Genomic DNA, 23,479 nt, shown 5'->3' on the forward strand with positions numbered 1-23,479 from the left:
GTACTGGTGCAGGCCGGGGCTCTGGGCTGCTGGTTGCACAGTGAGCACCTGCCCAGGGCAGATCTGGCTCGGGGCAGACTTCCTGTTGCAGCGCCGCGGCTCCCTGAAATGAGATTTATGCAAACTGGCTCAAGGCGTGATGTCACAGCGCACTGATAGACCCAGGGGCTATCTCCCTGCTGCAGACATCTGACCAAATCAGGAACTTCACGTACAACTCGGAAAGAAGTTCACCTCAGAACCTGTTAGGGCAAACTATGAAAACTTGTTAGGGTCCTTCTCCTCTCCTGAGATCCATCACTGCAAAGGGACTTCACACAGTCCAAGGATCTCGCTTTTTTCTTTTTTTTTTTTCCCCTCCCTTCTTTTTTTTTTTTTTTTTTTTTTATTTGTTTCATGTGGTTTTTTTCAAGTCAGTTGTTCTGGATGTTTGAAAACTGAATTAAGAAAAATTCACTCAGAAGTTGGCTGAATGTTGCAAGCTTGCAAAATGGAAGGATTTCCCCTCATTCCCCCTGTGAGTATATGGGGTTTATTCCTAATATGCATCATTGGGCTCAGTAGCAAAAGGCAAAGTAAACCAGGTTTTATTATTTGAGAATATCTGTTTTGGTCTGTGTTTGTAATGCCAGGAAGCTGGGCTTAGGTCAATATATATAAAGCTAGAGACAACATTGCAATGAATGGGAAATTAACATTTCCTCCCTGAACTGGTGGCCGATTTTGATCTCCGTTTGCTTTCACAGATTAAATGTGTGGCATTTTTGTACAGCATGGGTGCAGCAAGTCAGTAAACTTTTTTCTTCAGTGCCACCTTTGTGATATAAGGCCGAGTCTTTCTTCAGGTTGTAATTCTTGGTAATCTGGAGTCTCTGCCATAGTTTATGTATTTAGCTGTCTTCCAATCTGTGAGAGAAGAGGTGCTGAACGCTGATTTTACATATTGCAGATTTTACGACCCTGTGCCCTTTGCAATGGTGGCATTGGAGTTCCTAACTTCAGCTTGTCTTGAACCGAATTCTCTTGAATTCACTTGCTAGGAAAAAGCAATTGGTGAATGAGGGGAAAAAACCCACAGCCCTCACTTGGGTCTTTCAATGTTTTCTCTAAGATACGAGTTTTGCTGTATGCTTACGAGGCTGTTTGTATCCTTTCTTTAACTCTGGAGCATTGTTACACTGCTGTAATTTATCGTATGATGAGTTCGGAAATTACTAGTTATGAAGGACGCAATGACACTAACCTGGTGCTCAGAAACAAACCTTAATGGGACATCTCTAAGCAGAATGGGTAAAAGAAGCCCTAACTAGATTTTAAGAAGTTTGTAGAAGCTGAAGAAATGTCAGATAAGGTGTTTTACTTGGGTTTTTATGTGGTAAATGGCGTACAGTAATTGCTATATGTGTTCAGAAAACAGAAAGAGACAATGCAGGTCCGAGAGTCCTTTGAACAAAACTTGTATCAAGTTTTCTTTTTGTCTTGTCCCATCTAATGAAGGCTAAAGACATGTTTCCTTATCTTCGACCCAGAAAGATGGCCCTTCAGATTCCGTTCATGTTTGCTAGCCATGGTGACTGAAAAAATATGTCTTCTTCTCGGGACACCCTTTGTTCTAGCAGTTCATCATCAGGGTCCCTGAAATCCTCTATCTACCCAAAGGGTGAGAACACCCTAAAAATATTCTTTTTTTTTTTTTCTTAAATACACTGATTTGCCTGGTGGGTCTGCTGTAAATGCATCAGGATAGAAATCTGAAAAGAAACTGAGAAAATGAAAAAAATACACAGAGATTTCTCAATATGTTAGTTGTTGGGCTTAAAATAAATTTTAAAAGAAACCCAAACCTCGTCCTAAACTACCCAGAAACAGCATCTCCATTTAAAAAAAAATAAATAATTGCTAATTTCCTGTCCACTCCTTCACTCATAGCCAAGTTTTCTGGACTCTTTTCTTCAGTATTGAATTCCTGTACATACACTGAAGAAATGGAGCAAAAATCCACCACAGTCTGGCCCATATTCTAATTCGTGTTGCTGCAAAGTTCTGGCTGAACAGATGTTCATTCTGTTCAGACGAACGACACAACACGCAGTGAAAATACAAGTATGTCTTACAGGAGCACTCGACAGGGCGATCAGGTTTTTATTTTATTTTTGTGATTCACATGCCCCAAAATCATTCACTTTTGTGGTTTGTACTTTCAAAATCGTTTGAAGTGCACTTCGAGCACCACCAGTCAGAGCCCCACATGGCATCGTTACAAACGTCTGTGCCTCCTGGGACTTTTTCAGAGCGGAGACGTGAGCCTGTTTCTAGACAAGGGTTTCTGTGAAGCAATACTTCCCCCCCGTTCAGTTGAGGGTGGGTCAGTAACTGCCTTCCTCCTGCCTACACCAGGAAACTCTTGCCCTTCGTTTGGAAAACGCCACTCAAATGGTTTAGGAGTACTGCACCTTTCTCTAAAGATTAGGAATTTTGCATGGAAAAGTTCTGCAAACTGGGCGCATGTCTTCCAGTGTGGGATAGAATCTGGTTGTGCTCCAGGGCAAGAAAGGATTGTCAGAGGCCTTTGCCTAAAGAGGACCCCAGTTGTATGTGAATCCCGAGGCACATCCCACCAGTAGGAATCACAGCCTTGAATGGGAGTGTATCGGTATGGCGGTGAAAACGCCCCCCAGAAGCACTCTGTTCCACGGAACTGCGTGGCCAGCACGGCCCGCCGAGGCCGGCTAATGACTGAGTGTGCTAATATTTTTACTCATCTTTTCTGAAATAGTTACACCGTAATTTTTTTTTCCAAGGAAATACGGTTAATCTTGGCCTTAAAACTTGTCTCAGCAGCACATCATCGGAAACTGTGTGGAGCATTTCTGAATCACATGCCAGGGAATAGTTATGTCAGGATAACAAAAAAAGATCAGCATTTAGTGAATTTACAACCACCTGGAACCATCTGACAAAATCTTGGTGAATAACAAGAATTTTTCGATTGCTATTCAGTTGAGCACCCTGTATCTCTCTTAACCAATGCCAATCAAGCTTTCTCCAAGTAGTTTTGTGGCTTTTCCCCTGATTTTCAGGGCAGGGAAGGAAGATGGAGGTAACTCTCCGTTTATCAAAGTCTGTGACAGATAAAGTATTGTTTGCTGACCTCTTGCTTGGGGTGGGAATATGGTTTGAGATAGGGTTCTGCACCTCATGGCATGTAGGAAAGGAGATACCAAGTTCAGACCACAGCTGTGAGTTGCTAACACAGCTTCCTGTCCCCCTATTACAAGAGAACAATCGATAGAACAAATGGCCATTGACATCAGTTAAACATTAAATTGTAACAGAAGCCAATCTTTGCTTTTTGTCAGAGGAAACAAAAGTTTGGTGTCACCGAAGTGCTATTAGTGAGTGAGACGATGAAATGGATGGGTGGGTGGGGAGGTTCCAGAGGAGGACAGGGCAAGTGGGTAAAGATCGGTACAAGAGGCAACAGCAGCACATGGTGAAAACTGCTCTCTAACAAGAAAAAAGCTTTTAATAAAACTTTAAAAAAAAAAAACAAACACAGAGAGAGATTAAAAACAGGTTATTGGAAATAGTTTCTCTAATGAGTAGAGGAAAATATCTCACCTTCCCATAAGATAAAGACAATCAGAGAGAGTCCATGCTGGACTATCTCCTTTGACCACCACCTGCTTAAGTTTCTGATACACAGATTTTAAATATTTAACATACGTCTTCCCATACGAGCTACTGTGCCCTTAAGGATCAGACACCAGCACGGAAAGTGGTGCCAGTTGAAGTCCGTTGTGCGGATGGATTGGCCCAGGTTGCACGAGTTGACCAGGATATACAAAGAGTTATTTTAAGAAAACAAAATCAAGGAAGAAAATTCCCACAATCCATAACAAAAAGTATGTAAAAACCCAACGATCTATGTAAAAGCAGACTGGTTTTTGGATGTTGAGTATCTGTAACTTGCTCTGCAGTCAGCCAGATCTGCAAATATTAAAGGAATCACTTTTTTAAGAGTCTATTTAACACCCCTTCCTTTAGCTGCGGTCATTGAATACACACCTGAGCTTGTAAAACTCCCTTTTGATTGGCAGAAATACTTCATTCTCAGCTCTCAGGCACTGGCAACACCTGTTACAGTAGATTGGACTGGAATGGGGGAGTTTGGAAAATCTCAGGGAGGAAGAGACAACAAAGGAAGAACACAACTAGGAAAAGTCAAACGCTCTTTCCCATGCCTAAAACACGTATTGTTTATCTACTTTTGGACTGCTGCTCGGCCTTTTTGCCATGCTGTACTTCTGTAAAGACACGAGTGACAGAGCTTTTGTTGTAGCAGTGGAAGTTTTATACCTAGCAAATTAAGCCTAGATTGTCAGGACGCTGGTTGCTTTGGAAATGTGTTTACTTTTGGCTAAATATTTATCCGAGCTACAAACTTTGGTGCATTTAGATATGGAAAATTTTTATAGTTTCAGTTAGTTTCTAGTATTTTAGTTGAAAGGAAACAAAGATTTTTCTTTCAAACTATATAGATTCATATGACTTTTAACTTCCATTTCTCCCAACTTGTATGATGTGCATCTTCCATTTGGATGAGAGGGACTCCTTTCACAGAATATGAACGCTTTCCTTTGAGTTACGACAAATTAACAATTCTGAATACGAAGGCTAAAACTTCATACATTCTTCAGGTTGACAGGATTCAACAGGAAGCATATATTTATGGAAAGGAAATGGGGGTGTGGGGTGAATTAATTTGCAAAGATAATGAAAAGTAGAAATTCCATTCAGAACTTTATCCTAGAGAAAGGAAAACACAGTCTCCTTACTTTTTCTTGTCGGACATCAGAGTACACCACGAGCGAATGCATATAACCCGTCATGGTTAGAGAGAATACAAAGGAAATACGTAGAGGAAAACCAGAAGCATCAGAAAGAATCTAGGCTGTACTGTTTCCTTTGACAACCCCTCTGAAATCTGGGAAACAGGTTATACTTCCCATTAAATGCCTACGTAGATGAAGGGCAATTCTATTGGAATAATGGATTTGGAAAGGGGGACTTCACCTACATCCTCCAGATGTAGTCCAGAAATAAGAGGAGTCCCGTCACTGGTATCCCTGCTGTGGACACGATTAAATGATGATTTGCTCCTTTTACTTACTTTCCCTTAGATTGTCTTTATTGTGGGTTATCGTCAAGATTTCCCCAACACAATTATCCACCACCACGGGTTATATTGGGAGCTGACAACCAGGCCATGGATTTGCCCCTGAGAAAATAGTATATTCCACGGATCTGATGCCCAGTTACTGTGTATTCTGGAAGTCATGACGTTTTAGGCAATTTTACCAGTGCATTTTTCTATGATAAGCTAATACAGCACACAGCTGCTGCTAAGGAGCTACCAAGATCCAAACTAATTTCTAAAAGTATTTTCGATTTTTTTTTGTGTGTTCAAACATCTTAATCGTCTGGGAATAACTCTCTTTTTCTTGATCTGATTTCTTCAATGTCATCATAGAAATCATATCCCTAGAAAAGGACAATCTTTAAATCCCCAAATTCCAACAGAACGAACTGAGGGAGTAAACTAGAAGAACTAAAGGGTAGAGTTAATGAGCAACGGTAACTCTGATGCAGTTCTCACCAGGAAAAAAAGCTTTTCCTTTTGCCAGCTGCTTATCTACCACCTCCATCTGGATTTCAATGGCAGCTGCTGCCTTATGTTTCATGTTCATGAGTAGTCTAGAGGAGGAAGAAAAAGAGAAGCGTGCTGCCACCATAGCCTGAGCTTACAAAACGCTGGTGTTAGAAAAACGAGACAGATTTACAGAGGGAGATAAGGATTTGGGACATAAAGATAGGCATATGAACATAAAAAATATATCCATCATGTAAATTATCAAACTATCATGTTGTTTGAAATATTTGTCCTTTTCTTTAAAGTCAGTTATGCTGAAGTCATTAACAGAAGAAAAATGTTGCTATTAGTACCTACTAGGAATTATTTCCTTGCAGAACAAAAAGTAAGAAGGTGTTTGAGTTTTACGTTGCTGCTGACACCATAAGAATTTGTTCAGATGGAAAGAAAATATCGTAACAAACTTAATTGGACAAAAGTTTAGCAAAGCCCTGTGAAGGACATTGCCCAGGTCTAACTCTGCATTCTGTAAAAAGACAAATCCAAAAGTTAAATGAAGCAACAGAACTGTGCACAACTCATAACAAAGTGATCACTTTTACTGAAACAACATAAGGTGTTCGACAGTGCTAACCCTGGAGTACCAGGTGTGGGGGGAAGACAAGTGGCAAAGTCACCCTACGTCGTCCGTTTTAAGAAGACAGAGAGGACTTTAATTCTACAGCCAAGCATCCAGTAGGTCACGACAACATCTGCCCCATGTTTGGGCTTTTTAAGCCTTGTCTGTGCACACCCAACAGCCCTGTGCAGCTCATCTGAACCAGCAACATTTCCAGTTCATCTTGGACAAATACAGAGAAAGAAAAGGTTTTTATGCCCCCCATCAATGTCATTACCCTCCTACAGACTGCCACCGTCTAGTGAGACCTCCCAGAAACACTCCAAATGACATGCTTAAGCAAGGTTCTGCTTTCTCTGTTGTGTACAGGAGGAATAATAATAACAATAAATGTCTCTCGCTACCAAAGAAAAGGTTTCCCTGCCATGCTGCTGTGGTGGCATCTTGGCTTGGGCCTGATGTCCCAGACAGCTTTCCAAGTAGTATCTGCAGGTTGAAGGGCAGGATATCGAGAACTTGTGTAACACCACAGGACAAGTTCTGCTACACAGACTGGGTCTAAGGAGATGGATTACTCTTTCTTTTTTTTTTTTTGCAAACCACTGTTTTGTGTCAAGCATTTTATTCCTGCTGATTCAGTAAGAACTTCAAGCCTCTCCTTCTTTCCCTAGCAATGTAAAATGTGTCCACATCTCCCCTTCACTAACTACATGAATAATTTTGAGGGGTTTTATGTAAGTTTACAGTTCTAAAAATTCCTCTTCTCTTTACAGCCCTCTGAAGATATGGTACCCTATGAGTCAGACCTCTACCGACAGCCCCATGACTATTACCAGTATCTCAACAGCGATGGAGAGAGTCATGGTGGTAAGTTAAAACAAATCTCCTCAGAGCGTAAAGTCTCCTAGGATACCACAGGAAAGAGATTTAGGACATTCAGGAAAAGAACAACATGTTGCTGTGATCTATAATGTATAGGCACGTACTTTCACATCAGACCCAACAGTATTTTATTCTGCTCAGTGGCACTGTTCCCACCCAGCAACTGTTGAAAGAGAATTTTAGACAGCACTGAGTGATGCAGGGAACTTCCACGGCAGGCAGTGCATTGTCAGAAAGGTGGGATCTCGTCATCTCCAGCCTTCATTATCTTAACTGTGTTTTTACTTTCCTCTGCAGACCAAAAGCACTCTGCTTGTTTCAGAACTCTTTGAGGACATGGATTTGCAATACTGTATTTCTCTTCTTGCGTTCCTGTCTCCAATTCCTGTTTGACTTAGGTCCTAGATACTCTACTTGTGCCTTCATTTTAATGAGGTTTCTTTGGTATTTGGCCTTTTTCAATCCCGTATATTGCTCTCTTCTGCTCTCTTTTGCATGCTGCCACACCTAGCTTTAACTTTCACTCTTCCTCCAGTACACCCAAGTACTTCCTCTCTCTGCATCTATGTAAAACTTCCTCGTAGCTGTTTGTACATAAACCTAGCTCAATACGAAAATACCGTATGATTATTTATTGCTTCAATTTATGTAGGTGATTTCAAAGCTTTGGTGTCTTTATTTCATGTCGTCTGGGCACTGGATTCTGAGTCAATGCAGAGGGGAGAGTCTTGCTTTGTGAATTTTGCCACCTGTGCAATACAATTGTCCAGCAACACCGCCCTGGAAATATCAGTCAATATTGACTCAGGAAGGAAAAGCACCGTTCTACTGTGTCACTCGTGCAGTCCCTTCAGATCCTGGAGTTTCCCTAAAAGATTCCCACTGATAGAGCAACTAGACCCATCACTGCTCAATTCAAGCCATCTAACAACTTCACAGCCCTGTTTGATCAGTGGCAACAGAAGCGACCTTCAAGGGACGGCGAGTTACAGAACAGGATTGTTCTGAGCATTTAAATGAAAAAGATTCCTACCTGAATTCGTTCCCTACGTGGCATTCAGGAAACACCTATGATATTCTTAATGCCTGGAGACAAAGAATTAATTCAGTTTTTGTAAGTTACCTCATGGCATCTGTCAAGTCACATGAATCAAACCCAGCAAATTCCACTGGGAAATTCAGGGTTTTTACATGATAACCTCTACCTGTTTACACGCCCATAAAATGAGGATAACATTTATTATCTCAAAAGGCAATTGGGACAATTAAACAATAAATATAAAAGATGCCATATAGGAAAAAGCACTGTGAAATCATTTTTCTGTCATTAAATCTAGGCTACCTCAAGCAACAACATCCCTTCAGCTTTCCTAATCTTATCACCCCATCTGGTTTTCTGCCCATTTTTCTGTTGGAAGGCTGCTCCTAAGCTACATTGCTCTGATCATTAACATGTTTTTACTGATCCTAACCAACACACCAAAAACTCAAAAGTCACCTATGTGGGTTACAGCCTAAACAGCACCTAAGCACCCACTTTGAATAGAAGTTTGTCTCTTCCTAAACGTGCACTTGTCCTAAAGACTCAAAAAAACATTGTTTAATGTTTGAACTCCTAGACTAAGCAGTTATGGAAAAGGCAGCTTAATCCCAGCTTACACATTTCCATCAAATTTTCAGTTGGTTGTGTCTAAATATCTAATAAGCTCTGTGCTCTCCTGAACTGCACACAAGTCCAAAAGAGCAATGAACAACTAAAGAACACGAAGGGGAGTGAAAAACACAAATTAACACATTTTTCTTCTTTCCTATAAACGTTGACAACCCCAACTTTGGCTTTCATTTTGTTAACATGACAGAAGTACTGGCTCTTGAGAAGAGCCGTGCAGAAGAGCAGGAAAGGGACACCACAAACTACTTTTAGAAATATGCACTAAGTGTTCAGAACAATGGGGATAAAAGCACAAGGACTGAAAAACGGTGGGGAAAATGAATAAATAAGGTGCTGCAGTGAAGTGAGAGAGCTGAGAACGTGATTAGGTAGGAAAAAAGAAGAAATAAGTAGGACGGAATTGCGGAGTTCAGAAGAGTTCAGTTTGGGGTCAGTGAGATCACTGCCAATAGATCAAAAATAATTTTGTAGGTCTACTCAATACCACCATGGACCTCAAAGAAAGGCTACCAGATAAAGTAAATAGATACTACAAGACAGAATAATACCTCTGACTTCGCTGATAAGGGACTGCTAAAGAAGTGGAAGGTCTTGCTCAAGTGTCAGACTACCTCTTTCTCGCTGCTAGCAAGTTAATTTTGTGAAAGGGAGATGACAACAGCTTAACCTGGAGATCTGTGCTACATGCATTACTGTCACTTTTCTAGAACATAATGCTGCAGGCAGCCTTACTCCACCTTTACGTGAGTGAAGTACACACAATAGCGTGTCGCTAATCCAATGTGTAGGAGATGACTGCCCATAAGTGAACGCTAAACTTAACAAGCAGAAACACACCATAAAAATATCCATATGTTCATCACCACGTGCATTGCCTGCATCGATTTTGGACGCTGTAGTTTGACTATTTTGTAAATACTGGGACAAACACAGAGACACGGCCACGCCGGACAGAAGTGACTCCGGGTGCTCATGCGTTAGCCCATCGCCCTGCCCGGAGCTGCGGTGCTCGTGAGCCTGTAGATGTAAGAAAGTCGATTTTGTAACACTAATGCAATCTTAGTAATTACAAAATTCCACTGCAGCTTTGTCTCCAAGTTATTACTAAACGTTACTGGTTTAGTAAAAACCACTTTTTGTATGAAGCTTAATGCTGACCCTCATTCACTTTGCTGGAAGCCTCACGGAACTTACTAGATTTCATGACTTGGGATTTTGTTTTCATCCCACCTCCTGGAGTAATATCATTATTTAAGAACCTCAACTTTGATTCTGTTACTATTTCAGCCCACATAGAAGGGGAGGAAAGTCCAAACATGTGAACCTGAGTCTGAAATGCTATACAGCAGATAGAAAGAACTCCAAACTTCATTAAAAAATCCCCTTGCTCCAAAGCCATTCTCATGATGTGCTGGGGCCTGACTCATAGATTTTTGAACATTTGGCATTGTTAAAATCATGAAATTTGTAAAGCGAGAGCTAATGAGATCCTACTGCCATTGATAAGACTGCTGCACTGCCTGGGAGCACAACGTTCCGCTCAACAGAGAGCGATTCCGTAGGGCATCAAGACATCCATTTCCCAGTGTCCTTCCTTATTTTCCTCATTTCCTCTACGGGTTTTTTCTTGGCTTCTTTTTTCAGACAAGTGAAACACGGTGGGAACACCTAAGCTGTGTCATGCGGCACTGTGTAAGAAACCCTCTCCTAGTTCCAAATGAGTTGGAAAATCTGTAGAGCACCGGGCAGAACCCCTTGGAGCTCCTCAGAACCTCTCAAAGCCCCTCAGAGCCCCTCAGAACATCTCAAAGCCCCTCAGAGCCCCTCCGAGCCACCCGCTCAGACCTCACAACACAGCCGTGCCGACGCGGTTGTCTCTCCGGGCCGGGCACAGCGCGGTGCTGACGGAGCTGTCACGCTTCCGGCCCAACTGCTGGCTCATGAGTTTCTGCACGGTCTTGCACTGCTTGATGCACATCTAGCCTGTGACTCCACTTTATAACAAATACTTTCCTTAAGCCTATTTCATATTCTAATGGCTGGTTCTAACATTAAAAAAAAATTCTAACATTGGTATAAAAACCCCAAGCATCGCTATTGGCTCGGGGAGGAGTGGCTGGAGAGCTGCCTGGTGGAGAAGGACCTGGGGGTGTTGGTTGACTACCGGCTTGATATGAGCCAGCAGCGTGCCCAGGTGGCCAAAAAGGCCAATGGGATACTGGCGTGTATCAAGAATAGTGTGACCAGCAGGAGCAGGGAAGTGATCCTGCCCCTGTACTCGGCACTGGTGAGGCCACACCTGGAATATTGTGTCCAGTTTTGGGCCCCTCGCTTTAAGAGAGATATTGAGCTCCTGGAGCGGGTCCAGAGAAGGGCGACTAAACTGGTCAAGGGGCTGGAAAATAAAACTTATGGGGAGCGGCTGAGGGAGTTGGGGCTGTTTAGCCTGGAGAAGAGGAGGCTGAGGGGAGACCTGATTACAGCCTACAAATACTTGAGAAGGGATGGTGGGGAGGTGGGGGAAGGGCTCTTTACATTAGTGATGGGTGACAGAACAAGAGGAAATGGGTATAAGCTTAGTCAGGGGAGATGCAGGTTGGATGTTAGGAAGTATTTCTTCTCTGAAAGGGTTGTCAGCCACTGGAATAGGCTGCCCAGGGAGGTGGTTGAGTCCCCATCCCTGGATGTGTTTAAGAATAGGGTGGATGATCTACTTAGGGATATGGTTTAATGGGGATTACGGACGGTTGGACTGGATGATCTCTAAGGTCTTTTCCAACCTAGAAATCTATGAATTATCCAGCTATTAAACCAGGGGCAAAGCAGCATACATTGGTCAGAAGATGACCGAGAAAGTTGGTTTCTCACTTGCTGAGTGAGAATCTGTCTCCCTGGTGAATATTAACCCAGTACCTGTAGGTCTGCGACTGCTTCCCAACAGGCTTACGTCCCCTCTGTCATGGGAGGGAGTTGAGAATTCATGACTGTCCTTCCTCTAACCTTTCACTACATACAAGACCAAAACAAACACCATCTCCATGTCTCTATAAGAGAGAATTTTTTTCACATCCTCTTTCACTTCACATGAAATTTCTCATAATGACTCCATTGTGTAGCTACAGATTGGCTTCTAATGACATTTTCCTTTACCCAAAGAATAGACACTTTCCATTTCTATAATTTTTCTCTTCTTTCTTTTTTCTTCCTTCCACATTTATGTTTTTGAGAAAAGAACAGAATTGCTATGCATTACTGACAAAACACTAATGAAGAACATAGAAGCAAATAGCTGCTGACAACTCCCATAACTGCAGACACAGATATTTAGAATTTTTAATATTTTCATGTGCAATAACTTAGCCAGGATGCTTAGCTGCAGAGGCACTTGTGGAAACAGAATGTGGAATTTCTTTTTTAATGTAATTAAAATAGTATGTCTTTTTCCTAAGTATCACTGTGAAAATTTAGATAATTTAGAAAGAAATAAGGACTTTTCCTTCTGGCACAACTTGAATATTTGGACATAAGTTTGTGTTGAAGTAATTTCTGACATAGATGTATTTTGTAACATATTAGTATGGTGTGGTCACTCTAAGTCCCTAAATGCTGTGCTATTAGTACTGTTCTATTATAGCATTTTTACAGCAGGACCTAATTCCATAAAAAAAGGAACTGAGTAATGACTAAGTTAAATATTACATAGTGATTAACAATAATATGCAGAAATAGCATTCCATAGGTTTGTTTATTTGCCAAGAAAGAGTTTAAATGAACAGTTCTGGGGCAGCAGGAACCGTCATAGGCTCCAAAAAATGAAGAGGTATCTTGAAGTATAAAAACAAAGACTGCTGATAAAAAAATACTTAAGAAAAATCAAAAGTATACTACTCAGGACATGCATTATATACTCATGGCTATGCATATTGGGAATGTACTGGCTTCTCTCTTGACCACCATAGCTACTACTGGTAGGACATTCCACAAGCTGAAGATGTGCCGTTGGCAGCCCCAGTAAGTCTTGCCTGGGCTTTGTCATCCTCACCATTACCCATTGATCTCATTTGCTGTAGCAGATTATCAAAGACAAGGGTTCTTTGAGAACACACACTGCCATCTGACAGAGGACTTTCTGCACAAGGAGCAGAGCCAGATCATCCTAAGGAGCAAGAGGACAGATCACTCCTGCAGTGTATTCCCAACAATTTATTACACAGGGCTGCCCATGGTATATGGGGCCTCAATGGCTGGCTCCACTTAGAGAAATCTGCAGTAATTTAGCCCAGAAAAAGGCACGAGTTAGTGTGGCTCAGTCTTCCAACTGAACAAAAAAGCTTCGGATTGAAAGTGCCCAAAGCCTCCTACCAGGGCACAGCCTGAGATGGCCTGTGGCTTCAAACACACACATACTGGATTCAAACACACACATACTGGATTCAAACACACACATACTGGATTCAAACACACACACATACTGGATTCTAACACACACATACTGGATTCAAACACACACATACTGGAGTCAAACACACACACACATTGGATTCAAACACACACACACTGGAGTCAAACACACACATACTGGAGTCAAACACACACATACTGGAGTCAAACACACACACATACTGGATTCAAACACGCACATACTGGATTCAAACACGCACACACTGGATTCAAACATACACATACTGGATTCAAACACACACACACACACTCTGCCGTTTCCTGTGTTGGAGCAGACAGGAATGTAAAAGAACCTGGGTGCTTTGCACCCCTAAACTCCACTTTTTTTACCAGAGAAAACAATACCACACGCTGCAGTATGACAAAGTGCTACTGTCCTTTCTAAGCCTGGGCTATGAAACCCACAGAGAGCTCACAGAATGCACTATACAAAAAAAGCAAAGAAATTACAAAGCAATGCAGCAACTCCGTGGGTGCTTTTACAAACATCTTTCCATCCCTTTCACATGCGGTGACACGGTTGATCCATTAATCAGAAAAGCAGGAAGGAAAAAAAATGAAGCACTGGTGTGGTAAAAGGTCTGACAGAGCCGCCAAACACATTTCTACAGGAGGCTAAAAGAGATTTCAATTGCTTAGGTGCAGCTGTGTTTGGTACAAACATATCACGGGGTTCCCTCTAAGGGAAGCTACATCCAAAGTCACTGTCCTGGATTTCAGATCCTCCAGGAGATCAGACCTCATCATCTGAAACATAAGTGGGGAAGGATGAGGAGCTAGAAGCTGAGGGAAAGAGTGAAACTGGTATTGAAGAAAAAATCTTCGCAGCACATTAGCATCCAGATAACGTCATACACAGTAACATTGTGCTGCAGAACGAGACAATTGCTCCTCTACAAATTCAGTACATTTGGAAGAACACGCTCAGTTCTGTCCCTCGCGTTACGGGAAGGATGTCACCAGCTGGGAGGGAGCTTGGAGAAGTGCACAAGTGTGATTAGAGGGGTGAATACACTGATTTATTCTGAAAGACTGAGAGACAAACACACACAGCTGGGTTAAGTGGTAATTAGGAGCAGATTGTAAGGGCACAATGATAGCAATCTGAAAACGTGTGAAGGGTTGGACAGAAATGATTTAGAATAATACCAGGGAAGAAAAGTCGGAACAGTAAGATATAAATTAGAGCTGTTACACTGGGTGCCATAAAGAAATTTCCGCCATGCAGAAAATGATCCATGAAAAGTTGAAGTGTGGAAGATCACTCCTTAGCGAGTCAGAGCGAAGGGCGTCATGTTGGCTTCGATTTTACAAAACAGAGTGCACGCAAATATGTGCATCATTATGCCTGCACCTACCGTATATAAGAGAGAAATAGAGGTGCAGTGCTTCACTTTTCCTCTAGCAGATTTTAATTTTTGAACAGCAAATATGAAATTCTAAAAATTTTCAGGGGCTTTTACAAAAAAAAACCCCAGAAATCTAAAAATGGGAATTGTATGGAATTTAATTTCAAAAGTGAAATAAATAAACGAGGAAACAGTATAGTTGCTATCTAAGTACTTCTTTATGTTTTTGAAAAAATCGGAATTATCACAGAAATTTCAAACATACGAAAGAGAAAAAAGGCAGAATGAGTCTGCAGCAGAATTTGGCATCACTGCAGTGTACACACAACTGCCACAACAGTTTACACTTTTATTGTCAAGTATTGGTACTGAAAAATGGGTGACACACCAACACATGATTACGGAAATATCTAGGAAGGTGCTATGCCTTTTCTGTAACATTCCTGAAATTTTGATAGTAGATTAAAATAAAGACTAAAGATAATTGCGGATGATGTGCAAATTTTCACCTTTACCTCACTTCCATGCCATGAGGAAGAGTGTAATGAGAACATGACAATACGTAAATCAGTAGAATTCTTGCCTAAAGAACCAAAATGTAAGATTGTTAAGGTCTCTTCTTGAGAAAGGTGCCAGCATCATTGTCTTTTGCATCTTGTGCCAAATTATCCCTGAAATCCATCTCTCCATCTAAGAGTGTTCTCCTAATTAAAGTGGACCAAGTATCCCTTTCCAGCCACAGGTATTTAGGAGATTAGGAAATCAAACTTTACAGGGATCTGTATAATTGTCACCAGAGACAGACAGGTCAACGGGGACGGCGTGGAGAGGGTGGAAAGGACAGTGGCAGGAGTAGGAACCAATGAAAGCCAGGTAACTGCCGTGATTCTTGATCTTGTAGAGACACTCTGGGTTTGTTTTCCTCAGATCATTACTGGGAATATCATCCACACCACATGCACAGCGAGTTTGAGACCTTTGGAGACAACCACTTCACAGAGCTGCAGAGCGTCCAGCCTCCCCAGCTGCAGCAGCTGTACAGGCACATGGAGATTGAACAAATGCACGTCTTGGATTCTGCAATCCCAACCACACACATCGGACTCAACCATCAGGTATGGTTACCAACCCTTACTCACCATTTAGGACGACAGTGAAAGGTAAGGAAAATAACACATCAGGGGGTGCATACTCTTATATGAAAGAGAGAGCTGAAATGAATGACACAAGTTCTTACTGCAGAAGCACTTGGTACAAAACTCTTCATCCTCAGGACAATCTGGTTTAAGCATTCTTTTTATCTGGATAATGCGGAGTCATGTTCCTCAAACCGTGCCTAAAAAGATCGCGTTTTGTGGAGGTTCTTGACATTTCAAAATTTTGTTTAGTTTGGAATGAAAATCAACTGTTTTGAAATTCTGCAGAGGAACGGGACCTGAGAAGCTATGCATTGTCATAGCAAGGGTATACACCACCACTGGGAAGTATTCTGAGCCTCAAAGTAGTAGGGAAGTTTTAAATATTTCCAAGCAACCCTGACGATTTTACATGACCCGTACAAGACGTGCTAACAAGACAAGTCACTGGGACTTTTCCCACAGTGAAACAGGCTGATGACAATGTACTTGTGTTTTTACCTGAAAGTAAACAAGCCGTGAGCCAAAACACACTGTCTTGCCTCTGCTCAGATTTTCCACAAAGCCAGTCATGTCCCTTTAAAAAAAGATACTCCATTGTGCAGCATGGTCACCAAAGTGACGGTGAATTCTTGCTAAAGCTGAAATGCTAAGAGGTTCCACAGAACTGCAAAGGTACTACACAAAGTGGGTGTGGAGATCACTTTTAACTCTTCATCCTACAAGAATATGCGTTTGCTGATGGTGGTGCTGAAGTTTAGTGAGAGAAACTGCATGCATGGAGTTGTCCTTTTGGGCTGCTTTGTTCAAAGCAAACTGAAATTGTGTGCAAATACTGTCTTGATCAAAACCAAAAAAGGAAAAAAAGATGAAGTTAACAGAGTCAACAGGAAAGTGACTGACTGCAAGCCATCGAACTGCTCACCTACGACTCAGAAAAAAAAATCAGGAATAGAATATACGGTGTAGATAAAGAATTAGGAACAGAAAGTTACAAATATAAAAAATGCTTCATGGAACAGCAGTCTGTGGGAAGCTTCAAGTCGTGTCAGTTGCTCACTGCAACTGCCAACACCGAGTGACCAACCGTTACCTCCAACCAAAGGCAAAGAACAAAACCCAACCCCGTTACGGACGTCTCTGGAAGCACCACCAAAAAATACAAGCGAGGCTGCTTCTGCTGAGCCCACTGCCTTCTGCTCAGTCACTGTCTTTCATTTCAGGACGAAAAGTAGAGAATTCATTTTGCTGCAACTTCCGATGAAGAGCGCTGTGCTCTCTCTGCCCCCCCATACCGAGCTGCAGAGAGTATTAGCAGGCACAATTCGCCACTTCACTCCTCTTCCTCCCAGCTGGGGATCTTTGGCTTTTGACTTTAACCTACAGTAGCTGCTGCGAGTGGTGCTCAGCAGGTTCTGAGGTTCGGGCTCGGGTGTGTTTCAGCCACAGTCCCAGGCGACGCAGACTGTTTTTCAAGGCATTTTCAAAGAAACAGAAGAGGGAAGCGAGCTTTAACCCTCCGCTGAATTTGCTGCTTACTAACTGCGCCCCTGTTCGTCGTGCAACAGCAGAGTTGCAGTTTGCAAAGGAAGGGAGAACGTGCAAAGGCATTTCTTCTGGTTTCTGTTGATATCACATTATTTTGTGAAATCAAATTCGAGGCTCAAGCTGTTCTTGGGCAAGGTTTCTTTCAAAAGTTCTGTTAGCCTGGCACAGGTGGTCTCACCAAATAAGAAATTAAGAATAGTCATTCGGAAGGGAGAACGAAAGAAAAGGTTGGAAAACCGTGAAGAGCTTTAGAAAGAGGAAAATCACAAATGGATGCCCCAGAACACGGCATATCAGAATACGGAAAATAGGCAGCACTTTCTTAAGCTTTCTCTCTCTTAAGTGCTGTTATTAGTAACCCAGCTCTTCCAAACATACTAGCAGGTCTCCTGTAACATGATTGTGAGACTGTGTGCATTGACCTACACCGAGTTTCAGGCATGAAGTAAGCGTAAGCCAAACCAGAGCAGATAGAGCAGCTTCCTCGACTCCCCACGTTGGTCCCTGCAACTCCCTCTGCTTGTGAGACACCATTCCCGCTCCCTTCTGCACAGCCCTCTCCCACTGTCCCCCTCCAGCCCCAGAGGAGCCGTTCCCTTACTCCCACTTCATCCCCCAGCGCGCTCCGTGTTCCCACAACTTTTTTTCTCCGCAGAGGCGCCCATCTCTGCTTCCCTCCCCTGTAAGACGTTGTCCCACCTCCTCGTCCCCCTTCCCCCATGGCTGAGTCTCTCCCTTCCTTCCCACCCCCGGGGCTGCAGCTTTCTCAACCGTAAAAAGCCGAAGGTGACTGTGGCGAGGGCCGAAGTTTCGCTCCGGGGGATCCGACAGGAAGCTTAACACACACTCTTGCCCAACGCTGGCCTTCCTGCCAGACCAGCTCCCCCCAGTCTGCCAACTCACTAACCGCCAGCTCCTGCACCCCAAAACCAGCCCTCTGCACGCTCCTTATTGGGACATTTTCAGCTGGTGCAAAGCACGGCTGAAAAGCACCACCAGACACGGGGCGGGTGGTGTGACTCACGGAATGAATGCCCACTCCCCGCTCCGGTGCCTAAGGTCCCCTGGGAAGGGAATCCGGCTCAAGATGTCCTTCTTTGGTGGAGGGAAGGAAGAACAATCTAACAGGAGCTCACCTTCCAGGACTATCGATCTGGCCCATTACATGAAAACCACCTTCTATACGCTGCTGGGTTTGGGAGATGTTGATTGGGGTTTTTTTAATGTAGGAATTGAGTTCTTACTCCCTGCTCCTCAGGCTGATCTGTTTCTCATTCTTAAATTAGAAGTTGCAATAATTCCTGGCATCTGGTCTTGATCCCTAACAAACCAGACTGCAACTGAGAATTTACAGAGCTGAGGTATATTCCACGCTGCTCCTGGCGAGACTTCTATATAAGGGCAAAAGAATCCAGCACAAAAACTGGCTTACTAGCTTTGCAGATGAGAAATCCCCATTAATAGGGAATTTTCAGACAGCCACTTAGGAAAAGAGAATACGAGCCAATACGATGTATCCTGTATCTCAGTGCTAAGGCTATTCCCCTCCTCAAGGGGGAGATTCAGGACGGGACTAACAGATCCACGTAACCCCATGTCCAGAGCTGAATGCAGTCCTGGAGGGATTCAGTCCTGAAGGGATTCGGGGCTGTCAGAAGGTACTATGCCTGGGAAAGGAAGAGGACAACAGAGCCAAAGCCAGTCAAAGCAGCCATGCTAGAGCAGAACTCTTCAGCTCTTTCAAATTTAAAAGAGTAGTTCCAGAAGGTCTATGTTAGAAAAGAAGTTTTTCTCAAAAGCAGTTTTACACAGGGAATAGACATCAGGGATCGGAAACTTGTTAGGAAGAACGCTGGCTTTGGGGAGGTATGGGGGAGGACGGGCAATATCACCTGCATAGGATGTAACATATGGGAAAGTTGTGAGGTTCACAACCTTATTCCTCCTTCCCCCTTGTAAAGATGCACCTTTGCACACACATTAAGTGCTGTCAGCTGGAGGTGTTTCCTAGCTGCACAGTGTTTATCAAAATGCCAACAAGTCACTCAGTATTACCCTAAATAATCTCATATACCTCTTACTTTCTCCCTCCTTTTCTCTGTAACTCTCTCCTTGACGTTTCCTTTTCCAAATCTCAATGCCCTACTCTTTACCACTACCTCCTCCCTCTACTACTCGTTTCTCCCAAAGGTGCCCTATTTGCCCCGGATGTGCCTACAGTACTCCTCTCCGCCGCAGCCCAGTTCTGATGAGGAGGACATAGAGAGGCAGAGCCCCCCGTTGGAGGTATCAGATGGGGAGACCGATGGTGTGGACCCTGGGCCTGGAATCATGCATGGAGAAACAGGTGAGTGAAGACAGAGGGCCTTCACCAAGCCGTGTGCTGAGCAGGCGTCGCGTTGCCATGATGATAGCGAATAAATCTGTAGAACTGCTGTGCTGGTATTTTATCCCACTGCCAAATCTTTCCCTGACTCCTTGCACTCTCCTCTCCTCCGAATCTTTCACAACCATAACTGTGTCTGTATTTCAAATCTCATTTCTTCACGTACTTCCCAGTTCCTCCTTCTGCCTTGCCTATTCGGGCTACCTATGCGGAAATGGCTTTTGCCTTTTTTAATCCAATTTCCATTAACAGACGAGAAAACCAAGACTACAAGGTCAAGGAACTGATTTAAAAAAATATTTAGCTCTGTTTGCTCAGTACCTGAAAGCCGGGTTCTGCATAATCTGCCCAAATTAGCTTCAGATTAGTTTCAAATTAGCAATGTTTTTCAGCTAGTTTCAAATTAGCAAATTAATTTCAAAACAAGGGTTTGACGTTTGGAATTCCTTATTTTTTTCTTCTTGGTACATCCATCCACATTATGCCCTCACAGTGTAACACTGTCTATTGTTATAAACATTGCAAACTGAAGGAGGTACGTGACTGAGAAGCTAACTGAAACAATTACATGAATTACACACGTTCTGCTGTTTCACCAGGAACTACGTGCTAATACTGATGCTCCACTGCCTTTCTTCTCTGACTCTCACACAGGCAGCAAGAAAAAGATTCGTCTGTATCAGTTCCTTCTGGACCTTCTTCGCAGTGGAGACATGAAGGACAGCATCTGGTGGGTAGACAAGGAAAAAGGTACTTTCCAGTTCTCCTCCAAACACAAAGAAGCATTGGCGCATCGCTGGGGCATCCAGAAAGGCAATCGCAAGAAAATGACCTACCAGAAGATGGCACGGGCTTTGAGAAACTACGGCAAGACAGGGGAGGTCAAGAAAGTCAAGAAGAAGCTGACCTACCAGTTTAGCGGAGAGGTGATGGGAAGGGGGGTCACTGATAGGAAGCATTATCCTCACTGAGGCCATGGGACCCTAAGCAAGAAAAATATGAAGAAGACCTCCTGGCTGGATACCAGCAGCGGAGATGGACGCGTCTCTCTCTTTGCTTCCTGTGCCCCATTCTCTGCCTTTCAACGGCCTTTACCGTCAGATGTTTCTGGTACGAATCCCCTTCTTCAGCATCTGAGAATCCTAAACGTGACAGAATTCTTTGCTTCCATCCTACAAGTTGGACAGAGTTGGGAAATTTAAACCATGTACAAATATATTATTGTCAGGAAAGATTTTTTTTTTTTTTTTTTGATTATATTGTAACTAAAGAATAGGGCTGATGAAGTTTTGCCTTCGAAGGTGGTGCTGTGCCACTCGCAGTGGCACTGCAGTAGCTTACAGCTTTCAAACTAGCATTAATACAGGCTCTGCCGCAGCTCTCAAAGCCAGAGAGAAGTTTGCAGATCTTGGAATGATACTCGTTCTTTTAAATAGTAATAACATGTACATATTTAATGAAAATTTGATATAATAAAGTTCTGGTGTTTGCATAATAAATGATTACTTCACAAACAAATCTCCTGTGCATTCCGTTGTGCAGATAAGAGCTTATGTGTGGTGCCTGAATAAAAAGCACACTGGCTTATAGGGCCTTCTCCATCTGTCACCACTTTTTAATTTACTTAGAAGCACCATCAATGCTGCCAAATTAAGTAACAAAGATAAGAGGTGAGATATATTACAGTGAAAGAGACTACAGTACTGAAGTCACTTTTAAAATACACATACATATATCTGTCACTATTTTTTCCTGTGCAAATGAAGCCCTGTCAGTTGAATAATTTCTATTGCTTGTACCAAGAATGGCATTTACAGCTCTATCCGGTGCAGAACATAACAATTAACCATGTTCTTCTGTGGTTTCCCTCATTTTCCTGCTCCTGTTCTTTCCTCTTGCTTGCTTACCTCCACAGTGATACTTTGATATTAGCTTATGAACCTTTCTGGGAAATAAGTTGTATTTAATCACATCTTTGCAGAATTCTAGTGCAAAAGGTTTTCAAGCTTTTAACTGTGGATTTTAGTCTCTACTGTACAACAAATTAATAGCACCTAATAACAACTGCATTGTATAGATCACACTCAAAATGCAAAATAAAAGATAATTCGACACCTGAGATACCATGGTAAAGTCACCCAGTACATCTAAACACAGAAAAGAAAACAAAACTCAACCAACACTAAGAAAATTATCATTTTAACTTTTAACATTATTTAATGTATTTCACCCATGTTCAAGCACTCAGAAATCGGGAAGTATCATCATGACGCTTCCAAAATAGATGAGGCAAAATGAGACAGGTCTGGAACGAAGAGAAGGGTTTTGTTTAACAACACTACAGTGTAGTTGAAGATGCCAAATATGACAGTTTGGAAGTCATAACTAAGTAATGGGACTAACTTGAAGCTTTTCAGACCTTCCTCCTCACTGAAATCAGAAATAGTTGAAAGCGATGAGCTTCTTCCAGACCTGAGTTCTCGAAATTTTATCTAAACATAGTCAGATTATCTGCGCTAACGATGTCACTGTGGAAGTGAAAAGCCTGGCGACATCACTGGGCTACAGTGTCTCCTTGGAGCCAAACAGAGAAGCTCCTGCTTAAAAAAAATCCCCATGTAGTGCTTCCCAACTCTTCTTCCCCATTCACGTACACAATAAATACACCAATCAGTGCCAGAAATCAACTGAATTAAAAGGAGGTGAGGGCTTCAGAACTTTCTCTATCCAAGACAAGAATAACAAATAGAAAGTATCTTTCAGTCTTATAAAAAAATCTTGCATCCAACTTTTAGTTACGGTTCTTCGAGGATCGTATATATTCTCCGAGTGAAATATTTTTATTCAGTTAGGGTTAGGATATTTCAAAGCTATAAAACAATTTCAGAAGAGATTTTGTTTCTAGAATTGTACACTGAAGGCAACTCTCCAAAGAGTAGAACACACTCAACACTGACATAATTAGGGTTTCTTTGGTGCTGAGCTAGAAACTCAGGTACTGACGATGACTCTCCACCACTGACTTGCTACTAGAAAGAGACAAAAGACATTTGCCCTCATCAGACTTGCAGATTTGACATTCAAGAAAACCAGAGGATTAATTCCTCTCTTCATAAAAATATCTTCATCACAAACGCAGCTTGAAAAGCAGAACTGGTCATTCTCTGTCGCTGTAATTCGGAGCAGAAGGGTCATTGCCTCTTGCAGGAAAACTATGACGACCGAAACGAGCTAACTGCTGAGCTAATTCTGGAGATGTTTAGGATAACACAAAAGCCATTTTAAGCTTGTCAAAAAGCCTTCTTATATCACAGAGACCCAGTTTTACATGTTCTAGCAAGTCTTGCATAGAAAAAAAATCAGATGCTGGAGAAATAACACAAAATTAAAACAAACCTTCAACCAGAAACAAGAAGAACCTTTAAATGTGCATTACTATAAAATATTATTTTAGAGCAGCTACTTGTCCTTGAATTGAAGAATTTGCATTTTACACTAGTTTTGGCTGCAAGTAACATGGAAATGGAAGAATCTGAGGAAAAATATTTCAGGGAACACTATTATTTATAATTAAAACATTTTTTTAAATACTGTTGAATATACTTTAACAAGCAGGTTTAAAATTTTCTTTATCTCCAAAGTCAAAATCTTTTTCTCTTCCTCTTGTTAATGCTTTGAAATACTGTTTCTAAAAATATTCACTCCCCATCTGTTTCTGGTTGGGTTTTTCATTTGTGGCATGAAGAGCCTGAATAATCACATATTGCAGCTGC

General features: G+C 42.2%; 1 protein-coding gene across 3 annotated transcripts; it reads left to right on the forward strand.

The window, feature by feature from the left end:
* The first annotated feature begins 384 nt into the window (after window positions 1–384).
* Window positions 385–21,139, forward strand: SPI1 (Spi-1 proto-oncogene). Of its 3 annotated transcripts, XM_086613500.1 has the most exons (6): window positions 385–517; window positions 784–786; window positions 7,046–7,139; window positions 15,564–15,751; window positions 19,511–19,667; window positions 20,361–21,139. In XM_086613500.1, the coding sequence occupies exons 1-6, from the start codon at window positions 473–475 to the stop codon at window positions 20,675–20,677; spliced, it is 804 nt and encodes a 267-aa protein (XP_086469626.1). In that variant the 5' UTR covers window positions 385–472; the 3' UTR covers window positions 20,678–21,139. The 3 variants fall into 3 exon arrangements, with proteins under 3 accessions (XP_086469626.1, XP_086469624.1, XP_086469625.1); XM_086613498.1 differs by lacking the exon at window positions 784–786; XM_086613499.1 differs by lacking the exon at window positions 784–786 and having other exon boundaries at window positions 7,046–7,136.
* Window positions 21,140–23,479: the final 2,340 nt, after the last annotated feature.

Source organism: Tauraco erythrolophus, chromosome 6 (assembly GCF_009769465.1).
Source record: "Tauraco erythrolophus isolate bTauEry1 chromosome 6, bTauEry1.pri, whole genome shotgun sequence".
NCBI lineage: Eukaryota > Metazoa > Chordata > Aves > Musophagiformes > Musophagidae > Tauraco > Tauraco erythrolophus.